The sequence below is a fragment of the Artemia franciscana genome, chromosome 8, assembly GCF_032884065.1.
Source record: "Artemia franciscana chromosome 8, ASM3288406v1, whole genome shotgun sequence".
Taxonomy (NCBI): Eukaryota; Metazoa; Arthropoda; class Branchiopoda; order Anostraca; family Artemiidae; genus Artemia; species Artemia franciscana.
The window spans coordinates 32,855,607-32,874,769 of NC_088870.1; the positions used below are offsets into that span (position 1 = coordinate 32,855,607).

A 19,163-nucleotide genomic window follows, 5' to 3' on the forward strand; every position below is an offset into this window, starting at 1 on the left:
ATGTTAAATCGTGAGTGATTGGTTGTAGTATTATATGGAAGAGTGACGAAGATAATGCGAGTTCAAAACATGCTCTAGTTGTTATACAATTGAAAATCTAAGCTAGTCTTTTTTTTTCTTTTTTTTTCTTAACTTTACTAGCTTTGTTAAAGCAGCTCCTACACATGTTTTCTTGCGTGTGCGAGAAAAATATCGCAAATCCCACCGCTACCATGAAGGGAAAAAAATATAGCAAATAAACTAACACTATAATATGTTCGAATCTTTAAACTGAATTATAAATTACATATTGACGGAATATTAATATTGTATTAATAAAAATTAAAGGTTTTACAAACTTGCCTTTTTGCAACAATTTTTTAAATCTACGCTTAAACTATAGACAATCCTATATAAAAAAAAAATACATCGATTGTAACCCCAATTTTCCTAAAAGAGAAAAAAAAGATGTCCTTTCCCATCGTGAAAGAAACTTTAGGGTGAACAGCTATTACGCTTTCTCTGCTAGCCTGACACACTAGACCATTGGCCGGCAAACTTACAAGACAAAGAGCCAAATACGACCCCTACAACAATATTTAGATCATTTGGAGCAAATCTCTTTGTTTGTTTGTTAGTTTTTTTTTTTTGCACTAAAAAAGTAGTACACCAAACAAAACTAGGTTCCATAGTTAATAAATATTCATTAATACGAACAATATGCTTAAATCTTATTTCAAAGCTTAAGTCAGTCAGGTTTGCATGTTGTTGCTTTTAATTTGGCAGATTCAAAGTTCTCAACAATAAGAACTTTTCAGTTTACTCTTAACAATGTTCATGCTTGAAAGGATTGTTCGCATATACATCCAGAACCAAAAAGGGAAAGGACGGCAAACGCAAGCTATTTCAGCTGATCTTAAGAATTACTAATTCTGTTCTATGTCTTCCTTCTCCAAATCATTCAAAACAGACCACTTGTGTTTTGAACTAAGATAACATTTTTTCTTCTCCACTATTTCCAAATCAACAGAAAGAAGTTCTAATTTAGAGTGCATTTTAAATCCAGCAACTATATTTCAAAGTTACCAATGTCAATTTTAAACGGAGAATTTCAACTCTTTTATCGCACCATTACGAGGATTTTTGACCAATGCTGAAGTTATTCAGATGTTTTTAAATTTCTTAAATCTGCTGACAAAAGCTTCTGTTATATTTGACATCCTTGTTTTAAAATGGTATTTATCAATAGAGCAATTATTTTCTTGGCGATGCTTCAGCAGGCTCGGAAAGTGAAACATTGTTTTCCTTTCATTATTCTGAGCAAAAACAATTTTTTTTTAATGTTATCGCTTCTTCTAACATGGGAAAAATTAAGTTTCCTTTCCCTTGTATTTTACCATTAAGCTAATTTAGATGATGTGTAGGGTCTAACGACATAAAGGTTTTGGACCCGCTAATCGTTGGTTAATTTTGGATATTGACACACCCTTCTCACGGAGAAATGCATTAATTTCTGGAAAAAGGGTTGCCAAAGGTTTTGAATCGTCCCTATTAATAAACAAACTACATTTAGATGAAGCAGAAGATCAGCATACTCACTGTCCATTTCAGATAAAATAAATTTTGAACTGGCTATGATTAAGAGCTTTAGCTAAAATTAAGTTGATAATTATAACCACTAATTCCATGAATTTACAAATATCTCCCGGAAATTATTGAGCATGAAGCACTTCTTGCTGAGTGATAAACAAGTATTTCGTGATTAATTTTTTCTTTCAAAATAGTAACAAACTATTTTTCTTAGGCCGGTCATACTTTTGGCCCCATCTGTTGAAATCAACACAATTTTATTGAGGGGAATATTATCTTTATCCCTTTACTCAATTACAGCACTTGCGATATCTTATCAGGGGTCTGACCTTTGAATGATAATAATCCTAAAAGTTCCTCTTTGGGGCCACAATGAGACATAAATCTTACAAAAAATGGAACTTTGCGGAATCATTTATGTCACAAGGCTTGTCAACTGCTATTGATAAAGTCGAAACCAATTTTAAATTTCTATATGCTAAGTGTTTATATTCAAACACATTTTAATTCTTCCAATTTTAACGGTTTTGAAAGCCAATGGTAACTCTTTATTTTTTTTTCAAAATATCTGCTTTGTTCTTAAAGTTTTTTAACTTCTAGAGTAATTTACTTTTTGCAAAATCTGTGTTCAATATGAAATAACTGTTTGGCCACTACAATTCCTGTTCATCCAACAGAAAGAAAAACCTTAAATTAGCGAAAAAAAAATAATGAGAGATCAATTTATATTTCACAAGCAAATCTGAATCTACAGAAAATAATTAAACTAATATATAATAAAATACAAACGCTTCAGAAATACTCTAATAAAAGAATATCTAATAAAAGTTTCAAATAAAGAGGTCAACAAAGCAATCTGTTATAAAAACAGTCTTTGTCTTTACCATACTATTAATTTCGGTCAAGAACCATAAAATTTTGATAAACAGACTATCTGAGTCATACTGGAAGACAAAAAGATTTTAAAACAACAATCCCACAATTTAAAATTGTAGAATCCGATTTTTCTTTCACAGCCAACGAAAAAGTTTCAAAATGGGTGTAACCATCAAATTAAAAATATGAAACCCAATATATTGTATATCAGGTCATTTTATGGGTGCTACAAAAAAAAGAAAAGAAAAACACATCAAAACCAAAAATCGAACAATAGAAGAAACGAAAAAGGTAATGAAAAAAATTAAATCTAGTTTCTTTTATAGAAACCTTGAGTCCCCGACAATAAACTTTTTCGAGGACAAGATTCCCTAAAAAATTTTTTTAATATTCCTTAAAAAGTATAGTTTGTCTCCAACAAAATAATCGTAATTATACAATTTGAAGTTCAAAGATGAAAATAATGTAGGCTATATTCTTAGCATGGAAGGGATAATTACCCAAACTTTCTGATAAATTCAGGGTATAGAAAAATAAGAGTAAAAAAAACTTTGAATGTATCGAATGCCATGTCATTAATTTGATAAGACTTCAAAGAGTTTTTCTCATGGATTTTCTCACAAAGGAAAAAATTACATGTTTTTCAAGCACACAACTTTAATTAAAAGTGTAAAGAAACTGACAAAAGAATATCAAAGAGATTCCCAAGCCCGATATAGAGCTTATAATAAAACACTCGAACAGAACACACGATACGAGTACGTTACTTAAACGACATAGAAATTGTCACAAAAACTACATAACTACGATTAACAAAACCACAAACTAAACCCAAACAATTTTCAAAACTGCTAAGGTTAATGGCACTTAGGATATCAAAATTAAGTAATGAGAATAAAGGGCCAAAGAGAACTTAGATTCAAAAGTTTGTGAAAGAATAGTAGGCTAATTTCTTTTTTTAAGAAAAAAAAGTGGCACTAAACCCAACTAACGTCGAAGTAATAATAGGTCTATTCATATTTTGCTCGTGTTATACAAAACTATTAAAAAAATTTACACAGGATATGAATTACGCATCCGGAATGCGTAAATCCAGATATAAAACGTAGACTTGATTCAGAATCCGAATTTGTCCGTGGATTCAGATGTTAAATGGTTGATAGACTCATATACTTAAGGTAAGGGTAAAGCTTGCGTACTGAACCAATTACCGATCGTGTTTCGAAAACAGTCGAGACTGTTTTCCTGACAGATTCCTGGGATCAGGAATCCATTTATGTGAATAACATCCACCTTTCGTTTTAAACACGCGAATTTACGTTAGGACTTATTGTGAACATAATGTGGTAATGTTTAATTATGTTTTGTCAGAATTATGTGAAAATTTATCTGCTGTGTTTTTTCGAGACCCACTTGTTATTAAAAAGAAAAAAATATTCTTTTCCATCGAGTCATCCTCCGTATCTCAGATAAGAAAACCAGAAACTGGAGGTTATGGAATGTCAAAAGGATGAAAAATTTCAGTGTTCGATCCTTAAAAACGTAGCTAATTAATCTACATTTCCTAATAAATAGCCAGATAAGTGATTAGAAAAGCCTACAAAAAGAATACTAAAAATGTCAAGAAGACAAAAATTCAAGTATTTTTCAAAAAGGTAAAAACAAAACATTATACTCGTTTACTTTTCTTTGACAAATGCATTATATGCCAATTCTCAATTTTTTCGGGTTTTCTGCTTAAAATACAAAAAATATCACTATTAAAAATGAAGAAAGATTCACATTTAGGCCTGAAATCAAACTTAAAATTAAGCCTAAATCCAGTAAAAAGTTAAATTACTGCTAATTAGTATTCTCTGGATTCCTCGGACTCTCTTGAAGTTGAGGTGTAACATTAGCTATACAGGAACTACCAAACCCGGAAGGTATGGGTTGCTCATTCTCAGGTAGAGTCTCTCGCCCTCTGCATCGTCCGCAGCAACCTTGCCATGATTTTGGAAGTATATTATTGTAGGTGCACATTCCAAGCACAAGGACCATGAAACCAATTACCTGAAAGAAATGAGTGGCTAAATTGAGGTATAAGCTCGTAACAGCAAGACAATGATATTTTGCATGTAAATGCCACATATTTAAAGTCTACAACCCGCAAAAAAAGGAACATATTACCTCTCAAAGGCTTTAGTTGCCAGATAGGGATAAAAATAACATTCGAACTTACAAAAAAAACCTTTTGGATAATTCTCTCTTTGACTAGTTATCGCATCTTTTTATCATTATTTTTTTTTCTTTTAATCAATAGATTATCAATTTTATACATTGATTTGTTTTTATGTCTTATATTTACGTTTAACAGATTTTGGAAAAAAAAATTTAGACCCAAGCATATTTTTGACAGCCTTTTTTTGTGAGACCCGCCAAAAAAAAAAAAATCCAATTTTGCGTCAACAAAATGTAAAGTAACTATGAAAAAATTTGGAAAAAAAAATTGAAAAGGAAAAGGAGAAACTTCGTAAGAAAAAAGAAATAAAAGAACTTGAAAAAAAGACAAAGAAAATAAGAAAGAAAAAATACTCAGGGTGTTCTGAGGCAATTCTTTAAGAAAATTACAAAAGTTGAGCTTACTTTAATTTTTAAGATAACCCAACTTGAAACACAAAAGAAAAGAGATAGACTTATGGCCCTAGAACTGAGAAAAAGAATCAACGACCGCATGAGTAGACACAGGCGCAATAATGCCATTTGTAAAGGGTCCATGTTTCGAAGGGGGATGGTTAGTATTGATCAAAAGAGCACAGAAGAGCCCCCACTTTTGCTAGAAAGAGGCCAGAACCGAAACGTCCCACTATTACATGCCTCCAAAGGATGATGTGACAAAATTTTACTCCGGAAAAGTCCCATTTTCATAGTTGAAGTCATGGAATTAGTCGAGAGCTCAGAAGCACAGCCGATACAAACACCAGTTGCGCGGAGTCGCATCTTACCCATAGAAGGATTTCAACACACATCTTTAGACTAGGCGTTAACCTCCGGCACTCCCACGGCCAATCAGCGCGGAAAGATCTTGGCTCTATTCCGGGGGTGAAAACAGAAATCTTCCAATTAGCCAATCGCCTCTTCAGATTCCAGTTTCCAACTGCAAGAGTGTCTGGTTTTGACGTTAATGTCGCGACGATAGCTAAGTGTTGCTTTTGAAAAATGTTTGCGCAACTAGTGTCTATATAGGCTGTACTCAGAAGTAACCAAAGCAATATTTTCCCCAACATATCAAACGTTCATTATTTCAGAACCTGAGAGTTCCTTCGTAGAACAGATCAAATGGAAAAACTTAGGCAATGATTTGAATGCAACTGAAAAGGGGGTTCTTTATTGCATTGCACATTAGGAATTCATCTACGTGCCAAATTCGTACATGCTAATATATCCCACGAAAAAACCTTTATAACAAAAAATCTGCAAAAGACAATTCAGTTGCCATAAAATAAAAATACCGTTATCTAACAAAAAGATATGGTAAAATGAAAAAGACCATATAAATGAAGAAAAAAAATAATCAAGGACAATCCTAAAAAAAAACATCATGTCTTATTTTACTTATCGCGTGTCCTAGTGGCGTAAATACGTCCTTGAAATTTCATTTGTGCGACAGCAATCTCCCTTCTCTTAATCTTAATGCACATACCATCCTTTTATAAAGAGTATTAAAATAAAAATCAACAGTTCCTTATAGTTCTCCCATGCTTCGCTCAAATATTAAAACATCGATAAAAAAAATGACAAAGAGTCGACCATTACATAACACTTTTCCTATTTACCTGTAAGTAATAGAACTGTTGCCACTGGAAAGCCAAACTTATTCCCCAAATAATCAAGGTTCTAACAGAATCCAGTACCATCCTTGTAGTTGCTGATAGTTCCTTGGTAACACTGATACCAGCAAAGTTGAAAAAGGCAATGCTGATAATTGTACCTAAAATAGACCGGATTTTATATTTGAAATGAAAGCGCAAGCATTAATCATTACAAATGATCAAACCCAAAAGAGGGCATAGGAGCCAGGGCTATAGCCCCAGGGTCTGAGTTCTTAAAGACCACAGGATAAAACGTTTTGTTACTTTTCAGATTCTTTCACGATACCTTACAAACTCAATTTCAAAACCAAGAAGTCAATAGTATGGCCAAATGCCCTTAATCATACGTTTTAAAGAAGCCAAAAACATAGCTCTCGCTGTACTGGTTACGGTACCCCGGTTGGTGGGGCGCTTCGCGCCCCCCCCCCCAAGCCCCCCCCGCACGCGTAAGTCGTTACGCGCCATATTAGTTACGCGCCATTGTAGCTGTGTCCCTGTGTCCCACCTGTGAATAGAGATAGATATAAATATATATTTTTAACTACGTAAAAACATGCGAATATACAACATTCTTCGCTGTCCCATTGTCTGTGCATATAAATAGCATTTATATTTATATGTCTGTGCATATACACAGCCTTATGTACTAATAATGACGTCATATGCAAACGCTCTTTTTACAAACAAACAAACATGCATACACACAACTCGCTTCGCGCCACCCCAACACCTAGTTGGTGGGGCGCTTCGCGCCCCCCAAGCCCCCCGCGCGCGTAAGTCGTTACGCGCCATATTAGTTACGCGCCATTGTAGCTGTGTCCCTGTGTCCCACCTGTGAATAGAGATAGATATAAATATATATTTTTAACTACGTAAAACATGCGAATATACAACATTCTTCGCTGTCCCATTGTCTGTGCATATAAATAGCATTTATATTCCCTGTGTCCCGGTCGTCATTTGTGTCCTGGTGTCCCAGTTTGTATTTTCTCTTTGAGTGTCCCGGTCGTCATTTATATTCCCTGTGTCCCAGTGTCCCGGTCGTCATTTGTGTCCCGGTGTCCCGTCAATTATATATCCCGCCTGTGCCCCCGGCGTCCCCGTTGTAGTTGTGTCCCTGCGTCCCGGTCGTCATTTATATTCCCGGTCGTGATTTGTGTCCGGGTGTCCCAGTCTGTAATTTTTCTTTGAGGTTCCTGGTCGTCATTTATATTCCCTCTGTGTCGGTCGTCATTTGTGTCCCGGTCTGTAATTTATCTTTGAGTGTTTTTTCTTTTTAGTTTTTTTTAGTTTTTTACATTTTTCAGTTTTTTTTTCTTCTTTATTTTTCAGCGTCACTATGAAGTACATATCATCGAACCTTTGTTTTTTAACTTAAATCTGGTAGGCATTGATGACCTTATCCAAGTCAAAATCCCAAACCCAATCATCATCGCTATCATTTTCAGGTTTGATATGTTTTGACTCTCGCTTTCCAGGTGGATTTTCATCTAACTGCGCGGTTTTGCGTTCTTTAGCCGCAAGCCTGTTTTCTTGCTGTTCTTGTGATTCCTCGGCACGCTTTCTTTTCTTACTTTCTCTATCAGCTGCAAGCCTGTTTTCTTGCTGTTCTTGTGATTCCTCGGCACGCTTTCTTTTCTTACTTTCTCTATCAGCAGCAAGTTTTTTGGCATAGACTCTTTGAGCAGCTTCCTCGGCTGTTGCCATTGTAGGTTCTTCAGTCATTTTACAATTAAAAATTTTTCCGTGAACGCATGTCTTAAATACCATTAATGATGTCACCGTCATAGCAAAAATGACGACAACTAACTTCATGACGTCAGTCGACACAGAAACATGACGTCACCTGACACACAGATACACAGACAGACAACTTGTTTTTATATATATAGATAAAGATATATATATATATATATATATATATATATATATATATATATATATATATATATATATATATATATATATATATATATATATATATATATATATATATATATATATATATAATATTACATTGTCAATTTCACTTACCAATAGTTGCAACGATAATGAGAGGATTGTTTTGCATCTGAACGAAAGCATCAAACGGATCTTCAAGGTTACCATTTGGTCCATTTCCAAAAGGAGGTCCAACGCGAATATAATACATGGGTATTAATAAAAGTGCCAATGAAGAGAATCCGAAAACACCTTTAACGTATAAATGTTATAATAAATATGGATGCTTTCAAGGGAAAATCTAGACTGTAAAATGATGCCCCCAGTCTTCGAAATTGGTATTGTGTCGACTTAACGAAAGGCTGTTTTTAGTTAAAATCAAGGCTGACTTTGAATTTTTCCTTTTTGCGCTTGAATCAATGTTTGTTCGACGAAAGACAGTGCTTTTAGGATTGATAATCACCTCAATTTTAGGAAGAAATCTTTAAATATAACTCAGTAATCTCGATAGTTAGACACCTGAAATTAAAAGAGACGAATCCGAAAGTTTGATAGAGGACGATTTTCAAGGTTTGAAAAAAATATGTAAAAGAGAAAATGAAATAAGAAATAACTTCAAGTCAGACAATTTTAATGGTTGAGGAAGCACCCTAAGAAGAAACAAACATCCCCCTTTATTCATATAGCAACAAACACGTAATTGAGCAAGGGCTCATCGTTATCTCAGTTCTCGGTATCAAAGAAAAGCAACCAACACATCAACAGAATAGTCAGTGCCTGGTCAGGTGACCGACTAGTAAGTTCAAATATCGGATAAAGATATTTAACATCCCATACGATTTGAGCTTTTCGTTGGGGGGCATACTATTTTGTTGCAAGATACATTATATGAATTTATTATTTCATCCATAAAAAAGCCTGTTCTACTTAATAAAAATAAAAGTAGACTATGAAACAAAAATCGCCAAACGTTGTCAAATAGGGCTAATTTAAGAGATACGAACGGCCTATCAGGTTTTTGGCCTAATACATATTTGTTTTAAGCGTTTAAAAAAAAAACACTGAATGGACAATATTAGGGTAGTATGGAACACTGAAGAAGGAAATCTTTGGATTCTATCTACCCATTACATCTATCCTTTTCTTTTTCCAATATTAGACTTCAGCCCAGTGTTGGTAAAGACGCTTCTCTCTTTTACTGTTAAAGGTTTTCTAGATTGCCACTTAGTAGTCATTTTTTTTTATACCTTTGGTTAAATTTATTGAGTATACAAGTATCCAAAAAAGGTATCCGAGAACTTCATTCAGCTTATTTTCGGTATTCAAGATTTTCACTTTATCTGCCAACTAGGCACAGGAATAGATAAATTATTCAAAGTTTGAGTGCTCCAGATATAACCGCAAAAATGGCCCTGGTTCTGCTACAGGAGGAACTGCCCGATCTTGTATTTCCAAATTTCAGCCATTTCACAGTCTTATCCAATGTATTTGTTCTAGTTGACTATTTTGTTTTATTTTAGTCTCTTTGCTTTTGTATTTCTTTACTCCAATTTTCTTGTTATCTGTAGTGGGTTAAAGATAAATTATTATTTTATTACATATTTTCGCAAATAGATCCAACTAAGGAAAAAGGATTCCGTAAGATAGGCATGGGAGCTTTAAAAGAAACGAGGACAAATCAAATATTAAACATCCACAGGCACATCATCCATATCCACAAAATAAAATTCCCTGATCACAATCACTCCGGTTTCAGTTAAAGTCCTATACTTTTCTCAAATTCTTTGCGTACCTGATAGACATAAAAAACAGTTGTCCAAGTAAGTAAAATCATTCTTTGAAAATATCTTATTCTATCACCACTTTTCACTTTTTTGCATTGCATGTTTTTCAATGGCACATTATGCTCTTTATATTTTAATTTTTTAATGGAAACCAAAACAAGCCTTCGGAGATTTCAATATTCTTTTTTTCTAATCTTAGCATATTTTATTGCAGGAATGAGCTGCTCAAATCCTGCTGGCACCATTTTTTTTATAACTTTCATTGATTACTATAGCCTAGATCAGTGGTTCACAAACTGTGGTACGCGTAACCCTTGGGGGTACGCAAAAATTTTTAGGGGGTACGAGACCGGACAAGAAAAAATAAAACGACCCTTTAACTCTAGGACTGACAAATCACATATATCCCTTTCTGACTCTCAAGCGGTTTCAGTGGAGACACGTTGACGTGCACTAAGGCTTAATCATCAGAGTGGCTATGTAGGAATGCCAGTCGCTCGTGTCAGTGCACTGCAGTAGTATTGCCAATTATTACAAGCTCGCTCTCAGTATTGTGTTATTTCTGTGATGTGTTGTGTTATTCTGCGGACACTTAATGCTGTTCAAACACTACGTCAGTGTGTTGATTCAGGTACGTAAGTGAATTTTACAATAAAAATTAACAATGGATTAATGGCTTCTAAAGGAAAGGCCTCATGAAGATCTGAATCTAAGTTCTAGGCTATCAACTTCAAAAATGAAAGTAGTCCTGAACGTCTTGTTACTAATAAGCAGCCCAAAGAAAAAATAAAAACCGAAAACTGGCAAATTAATCTAAAACTAACAAAAGAAAATATGACGAATTGAACTTAAAATTAGGCTTTACTTGGACTGGAAGCTCAAATGAGCCTAATCCACAATGCGTTGTTTATTCTGAAGGTTTTTTCCAACAAATCTAAGAAACCTTCTCTTTTAAAAACAATTTTGAAAGCAAACATGAGAATTTAGTACAAAAGGAGTTAGTACTTTTAATGTCTTTTGAACGATCTTAAAAGTAGGAAAAACATAATAAAACAGTTTTCTGGTGTAGAACAAAATGAAAGTACTGTAAAAACTTCTTACAAAGCCAGTCATTTGATTGAGAAGGCTCGTAAAAACTACGCCATTGGCGAAGATCTAATCCCCCGTCGCAGCAGAAATTGTTTCTTGCATGTTTGGAGAGGAAGATGCAAAAAGAAATAAAACAATTCCAGTATCAAATGATACAGTTTCAAGGAGAATTAGTAATACAACTCGATGAAACCACGGATGTCGTTGGCATAGCCCAACTGATCCTTTTTATATATGGCATTTTTCAAGATGAGATATTTGAAAATATTTTATTTTGTAAGACACTTAAGATATCAATAAAAGGTGAAGATATTTTCAAGTCGTTAGATTCTTTTTTTTTTCGAAAAACCAGCTCGAGTAGAAAAACGGTGTGTCAGTGTGAATGGATGGTGCTAAAGCTATGACCGATCACATCACGGGGATCGTAGGCCATGTTAAAAAGTTTCAACTGAGTGTAAGTTCACTCATTGTGCACTTCACCGAGAGCCTTTGATGGCTAAGAGCCTCCCTAATAAACTTGAAGATGTCTGATCAGAGTGTTAAAATTGTAAACTTCATCAAAACTAGGCCTCAAAAATCTCGTTACTTTAAAATTCTATCTCAGGAAATGGGGAGCAAGATAATGAGAAAAACATATTTGGTTTCACTGAACTCAAAACTCAAATTAGCCAGCATTTGAATGCATTGGAGATCCGCATAACAGAGTACTTTCCACCTTTGGAGAAACAGTTAAACTGGATAAATGACCCCTTTAATGCTGATACTATTGACACTAACCTGACTGCCTTTGAAAAGGAGCAACTCATTTAAGTTTCAAGTGATCCCACGCTGAAAAAGAACTATTAAGCTGCTGATACTACGTTGTTAAGATTTCTGGATCGGTATTGGGAAGGAATACAAAGAACTGTCAAACACTGCTGTTCAATTTCTTGTAGGGTTTTCCACCACTTATTTATGTGAAAATGGTTTCTCAAGTTTAACCTATTTTAAAAGTAAATCTAGAAACAAATTAAAAGTTGGAGATGATTTAAGATTGTATTTAACTAAATTAGAACCCAATTTTAATAAACTCTTTAAAGGGAAACAAGCTCATCCTTCTCACTAATCTATTTGAAAGTAAGAGTTTTTTGTTCTTTAAATTTGTTGTGTTTGTTTTTAAATAAAAATGTTGGTAAAAGATATCTCTTTGTTTTTTTTTTACTTAAAACATGCGTAATCGAGTTTCAAAGGTTAAGACTTTAAGATTTGATTAATATTTTAGCTATTGTTTCTTAGTATCGGTAACTGAGAAGGGGCACCTAAAATCTTTGTGGGTAAAAAGGAATACAGTGTATACATAAATTTGAGAACCACTGATCTAGATAATAATGAAAAATAAGAGCCAAAGGGGGATCTTATCCAATTCTGTCTCATGAAAGACAAGGTAGCTTATGAAAATACCACCTACTATATGTTTTAATTTTAGTTTATCCAAGCTCTTATCATCATAAAAATTGACGAGAGATATGATGAGAGATATAGGGTTAAAATTAGAACATGGAGACATCTAAGAATTACAAAAAACACCCAAATATAGATCTTGCCAAACACTGTCTTATGAAGAACAGTACACTTTGGTAAAGGAAGGCCTAAATTTTCTTTCTATTTAATCGGTTATCGTCATAAAATTTACTACTCATAAAATTTACTACTACAGAACCAAAAATGTTATTAAGAACGATAGATAAACGGTTGAAACAAGAAAGTGGAGAGACTTCCAGTAGTTGTGAAAACAGGACCCAGATGTGGATCATGCCAAATTCTGTCTCATAAAAGACAAGGTACTTTAGGAAAAGAACGCCTAAATTTTCTTTCTATTTAATCTGTTATCAACACAAAATTAAACAAACATGTTAGTAAGATCAACGGATAAAAGATTGAAACAAGGACATGAAGAAACATCTAAGAGGTTTAAAAAATAAGACGTAAATGCAGGACTTGCCAAATTTTGTCTTAAGAAAGACAAGGTGCCTTAGGAAAAGAACGCAAAGTAAATGTTTTATTTTTCTTTCTATTTAATCTGTTACCATTATAAAATATTATTATAGAACAAAAATGTAGGCAAGATTGAAAAATAAAAGGTTGAAACAAGAATATGTACAAACACATAAAAATCGTGAAAAATAAGACCTAAATGTAGATTTTGCCAAATCCTATCTTAAGAAAGACAAGGTACCTTATAAAAGGAAAGCCAAATATATTTCGATTTCCTTTCAAAATGCTATCATAAAAAATCACAGCAATAGAACATATACCCTTAACAAGCATTAGTGATATAGGATAAAAACAAGAATTTGGAAAGACATGTAAGAGTAGTGAAAAATAAAAGCCAAATGTGGAATATTCAAATAGCCATACCTTCCCATCCAACAGCTTGTAAAGCAGGTACATTGTTTTTGACAACGTATTTCTCTTCATAAACCATTTGAGTGGCTACTATTATCTGAGCCATTATAATTAGTAAATCACCTGAAAGCAGTGGCAAAATGATAAAACGCAGAAAATATATACAAAACGCCTATTTAAACGATATTATCTTTAAAATGAGATCAAACTTAACTGAAAAATCCAACAAGCGACATAAATAACGTCTATTCTCGCCAAAACCATTTCAATTACTAACATGTAAGTCAATCAAAAATTAAATCAATCACTTTTCTAAGACGAACAACCGAGCAAAGGGAAAAATAAAGGTATGTTGCTGATTTAGATTTCAAAATGTCAACTATTAATAATCTAGCAGGATAGAGAGATGTTCAAGAGTTACTTGTGTTGTTTGCGTCTTCCAGTTTCGCATGGCGGATTTCGTCGAGTATATTTTAGAACAGAATTAGTCAAATTGTTTTTTTTTTCTTATGAATAGTTATTATTCAATAGCCAAACTTTCGTCGTTATTTTTTGAAGTGACTTTTTTTTAGTTCCTTATAGACACAAAGTTACTGCTTAAAAATCTCAACTGAAGGTATAGGAATTTACAAGAATAAATTGTCTTGTGTTATATTAATATCCTGTTCAAAGTGGGAAGCAAGCCATGTATACCCTGGGGTCAAATGGTATATCAATGGTTTTGTTGCATTATAAAACCGAAAAAAAACAGGAAAAAAAGATAACACCTTTTGATTAAAGAAAATAGAAAACTTAAAACAAGTTACCCCTCCCCCCTCCTCAAAACCTTTCTGGATACGAGACAATATGATTAAACATCTTTTAGACTCAATAGCAATCGAAGTTTTTACGTTAGAAGATTCAATGATGAACAAAACATGTGCTTGATTTACCAAGTTTAGAAATTAAGAGTTGGGCTCAGTAAATAGTGTAAATCTTATTTGCCTTGGAATTACTTTTTATGGTGCTTCCAACAAAGAGCCATTTAAATTAAAATATTCACTCTGACTCCATGGCTGATATCAGTATTTAAGAATTCCTGAACGACTTAAAACAGAATCAAACAGATCGTGGTAACAAACTGTAAATAAGAAGCCTCAATGGCAACCGAAACTCTAAACAAGAGCTAAGAGCTCATATGGCCCTTGTGACGAGGTCAGAAGAGCCATGAGCCAAGAGCTCATATGCATAAGCTCTAGAAAACTCTAAGAATCAATAGATTGATTTAAAAACAAAATCAGAGGCTTAATGCCGGTCGGGATTTAAAATAAGAGCTCTGAGGCACAAGGTCCTCGTAAGTTAATCCGTCGTAAACACAAGGTAACTCGTAAGTTAAAAATACTTCGTTTCTTCTAATTTTTCCTCTCCTTTCAACCCCCCTTCCCCAGATAATTGAATCGAGGAAAAACAGCTTTATCAAGTCAATTTTTGAAGGTCCCTGACATGTCTACCAATTTTCATCGTCCTAGCACATTTAGTAGCACCAAACTCGCCAAAGCATTGGAGCCCCCCTAACTCACCCAAAGAGAGCGGATCCATTCCGGTTACGTCAGTTATGTATCTACGACATTTTCTTATTCTACCCACCAAGTTTCATCCCGATCTCTCCACTCTAAGCGTTTTCCAAGATTTCTAGGTTCCTCCTCCAACTCCCCCTAATGTCACCAGATCTGGAAGGGATTTGAAGTAAGATCTCTGAAACACGAGTTTCTTCTAAGTATAAAATTTCATTAAAATCTGGTCACCCGTTCTTAAGTTAAAAATACCTCAACTTTTCTAATTTTCCGAATTAACACCCCCCCCCCCCAAAGAGAGCGGATCTGTTCCAATTATGTCAATCACGTATCTAGAGCTTGTGCTTATTCTTCCCATCAAGTTTCATCCCCATCTCCCCACTCTAAGTGTTTTGCAATTTTTCTGTTTCCCCCCTTCAACCCCCTATGTCCCTGGATACAATTCAAAATGAAAATCAAGCATCTGAGACATAAGATCTTTCTATATATCAAGTTTCATCAAGATCTGAACACCCATTCGTAAGATAAAGAAACCTCACTTTTCACATTTTCCAAGATTTCCAGTTTTCCCCTTCAACTCCCCCCAATGTCATTGGATCTGGTCGTGATTTGAAATAAGAGCTCTGAAGCACAACATCCTTTTAAATACCAAATTTCATTAATATCTGACCACCCGTTCGTAAGTTACAAATGCCTCATATTTTATAATTTTTCTCAATTACCCCCTCTCTCAACTCCCCCAAAGAGAGCAGGTCCAGTCCGGTTGTGTAAGTCACGTATCTTGGACTTGTGCTTATTCTTCCCACCAAGTTTCATCCTGATCTCTCCGCTCTAAGTGTTTTCCAAGATTTCCTACCCCCCCCCCCAAGCTACACCAAATGAAACAGGCTCAGGTCGAGAATTAAAATAAGAGATCTGAGTTACGAGGTCCTTCTAAATATGAAATTTCATTAAGATCTGATCACTCCTTCGTAAGCTAAAAATACTCACTTTTTCTAATTTTTCAGAATTAACCCTCCCTCCAACTCTCCAAAGAGAGCAGATCCGTTCCAGTTATGTCAATCACGTATCTAGGACTTGTGTTTAGTCTTTCCACCAAGTTTCATCCCGATTCTTCCACTCTAAGCGTTTTTCAAGATTTTAGGTTTCCCCCACTAATTCCCCCCAGTGTCCCCGGATCCGGTCGGGATTTGAAATAAGAACTCTGAGACACGAGATCCTTATAAATATCAAATTTCATTAAGATCCAATAACCCGTTCGCAAGTTAAAAATACCTCATTTTTTCTAATTTTTCCGCATTAACCGTCCCCCACTCCTCTTCCCCCCGATGGTCAAATCGGTGAAAAGACTATTTCTAGTTTAATCTGATTTGGTCCCTGACACGGCTGCCAAATTTCATCGTCCTAGCTTATCTGGAAGTGCCTAAACTAGCAAAACTGGGACAGACAGACCGATAGACCGACAGAATTTGCGATCGCCATCTGTCACTTGGTTAATACCAACTGCCATAAAAACGGTATTTTGATATTAATAAATATATCAAAAGAATAGGTTTATTATGTTGATTCCAAATGTATAAGATTAATTAAGTTTAGTGTTACATATCGAATTCTACGAGTCTGAGAATATTTGCCTGATTTTCAAAAAAGGGGGAAACCACCTAAAAGTCAAGGAATCTTAATGAAAAACAAACCATCAGATTCAGCGTATCCAAAAACCATGATGTAGAAGTTTCAAGCTTCCATCTGTATAAATGTGGAATTTTGTGTTTTTTTTTACCAGAAGAAAGATCACAGATGTAGGCCTATGTTTATTCGTTTTTTTTTGTTTTTGTTTTTTTCACGGGTTATCGCATCGAACTAATAGTCCTAGAATATCTAAAAAGAGTTTATTTGAACGGAAACTAAAAGTTATAGTGACCTTTTTAAGTAACCAAAAAGATTGGAGGGCAACTGTCCCCCTTCAACCCACCCTTTTTCCTTTAAGGCATCCGATCAACAATTTGAGATATGCGTTTTGTTCAGAATAGTTGAAAAGCCCAGTAACTATGTCTTTGAGGATAAAATAGCCTCCCACAGCCCCCGGGGAAAGGTTTGTAAGTCAGGAAACTTGCCCATTGTTTCCGCATACCATTTCCTATTGGGAAGTATACAGACATTTTCCTTGGAGGGGAGAGAATTTTCTGCCAGGGTGGTTTCCAGCGGGGATCATCTTCCGTGGGGAGGGAAGTTCCCAGGGGTGAACTTTCAAGGGAAATTTTACACTGGGGGAATTTGCCAAGATTCCTATGCAAAATTTCTTTTTATTTGTCTTATTTTATGTTTGCCGACTCAATTTTACACGAGGCGATATTAAGGGAAATTGTCCGGGATAATATTTACCGGATTGAAAGTGTCTAGAGTATCTTTCCGTAGGTGAAGAAATTTTCCAGGGGAAAAATTCTCCATGGGGGAGTTTTCCACAGGACACATTCTCCAGAGAAAATTTTTTGCGAGAGCACCTTTCTCCTAGGGAGCTGGGGTATTTGTGAAAAGAATTTTTCACGGAGGGGGCATTTCCGGCGTGATTTTAAAAACAATCAGAAAGTAAAGTCTTTTTCAAATAGAAGTGGGCTAAGAAAAATTTTTCAGCAGGAATCATTAGCAAGAAATTTTCCAGGGGCAATATCCAGCTAAAATGGAATTGTCTGGGGGAAATTTTCCTGGTGAGGGGTATTTTATGCGGGAAGAATTTTACATGGAGGGATTTTCCATGGGGGGAAGAATTTTCCACGGAGGGAGGAGCCATATTTTCTGGCACTGTATGAGGAGACAGCCCCCTCATATACATAATAAATAATTTTGTTTTACACGGAAAGATTGTCACATTGGGTGGGTAGTTTCTGGAGGGGAACTTTCCAGAGGAAATTTTTACACGGGGGTAAACTTTGCCAAAATTAATATGCCAATTCCGTTTTAATTGTTCATGTACGGTTAGCCAAATTCAAATCTGCATTAGTTGAAAAACGTTCAGATATTAAATTAAAAAAAAAATATTTTAACTGAAAGTAAGGAGCGACATTAGAGCTTAAAATGAATTAAAACTATTTCATATATGAAAGGGGCTGTCCCCTCCTCAACACCCTACTCTTTACGCTAAAGTTTTTTATTACTTTAAAAACAAGAATTGTGACAAAGAGGCAATCTTTAGCTCAAAGAGTGGGGTGCTGAGGAGGTGACAGCCCCTTTCAAATACGGAATAATTTCTGTCCGTTTTAGGTTTTAATATCGCTCCTTACTTTCAGTTAAAAAAAAATCATTTTTTTGTTTAATATCCATATGAAACAAGATCCTGATATGAAACACAAAGACATTTAACATGACATCCATCCCTGTTCATAGAACAGTCAAAGGTGGATCATAAATATAATTAACAGATAAAAGTCAATGCCTCCTACATATCTCTAGTGACAAACCTCCTCAAACTCAACAAATACAACGAGAAGAAAAATGAATAATTGTACCCATCCATTTCCCGGTTCATATTAAACAGTACGGTAAAACCTAAACCTAAGAGGAATCAATAGGTGCTAAAAAGGCAAGATGTTTAAAAAGCAAGTTCCATTTAGATATAGTGGTATTTTTCGTCTCCCAAATCTCTGCAAACGTCAACCTGTTCATGGTCTGTGTTGTCACTGTGTTTAGCTTCAACCCCAAAATACTTTTACTGTATGACTTCAATTCCAGCCACAACCGTGATATTTATAACCAAGCCTTACCCCTCTTATTTCTTTAAAAGATACAACCGTAATATATTTCAATAATGATGATCACAATTTTGAAATGCAGCTAGTGAAACTACTAATAAGGATAATACATATTACTTTTCACTCACCTCTTTTACCCAAAAAACCTATTTCATCACACTCCACGAGAATCTGTGTTTATAATTCATGCCTCTGAACATTTCTTTAAAAGAAAAGGTTATTCCTTTTTGTTTTACCTTATCCATAAGAGGACATTTAGGAATGAAAGTTAATTAAAATTTTAGATTAAATAAAACTAAATAGATATTTGCATATTTATAGATAACCGAAGGACAAATGTACATTTGGTACGTCCCTTTTCTGAATACT

General features: G+C 34.6%; 1 protein-coding gene across 1 annotated transcript in view; it reads right to left on the reverse strand.

Moving 5' to 3' along the window:
- Window positions 1-2,280: 2,280 nt before the first annotated feature.
- Window positions 2,281-19,163, reverse strand: part of LOC136030312 (solute carrier family 35 member F6-like) — a 55,152-nt gene continuing 38,269 nt past the window's right edge. The window contains exons 5-8 of the mRNA XM_065709206.1: window positions 13,508-13,618; window positions 8,331-8,489; window positions 6,261-6,415; window positions 2,281-4,497 (exon numbers count right to left, since the gene is read on the reverse strand). Of these exons, the coding sequence (XP_065565278.1) occupies window positions 4,288-4,497; window positions 6,261-6,415; window positions 8,331-8,489; window positions 13,508-13,618 (635 nt within the window). The 3' untranslated portion in view covers window positions 2,281-4,287. The remainder of the gene's footprint in view (window positions 4,498-6,260; window positions 6,416-8,330; window positions 8,490-13,507; window positions 13,619-19,163) is intronic.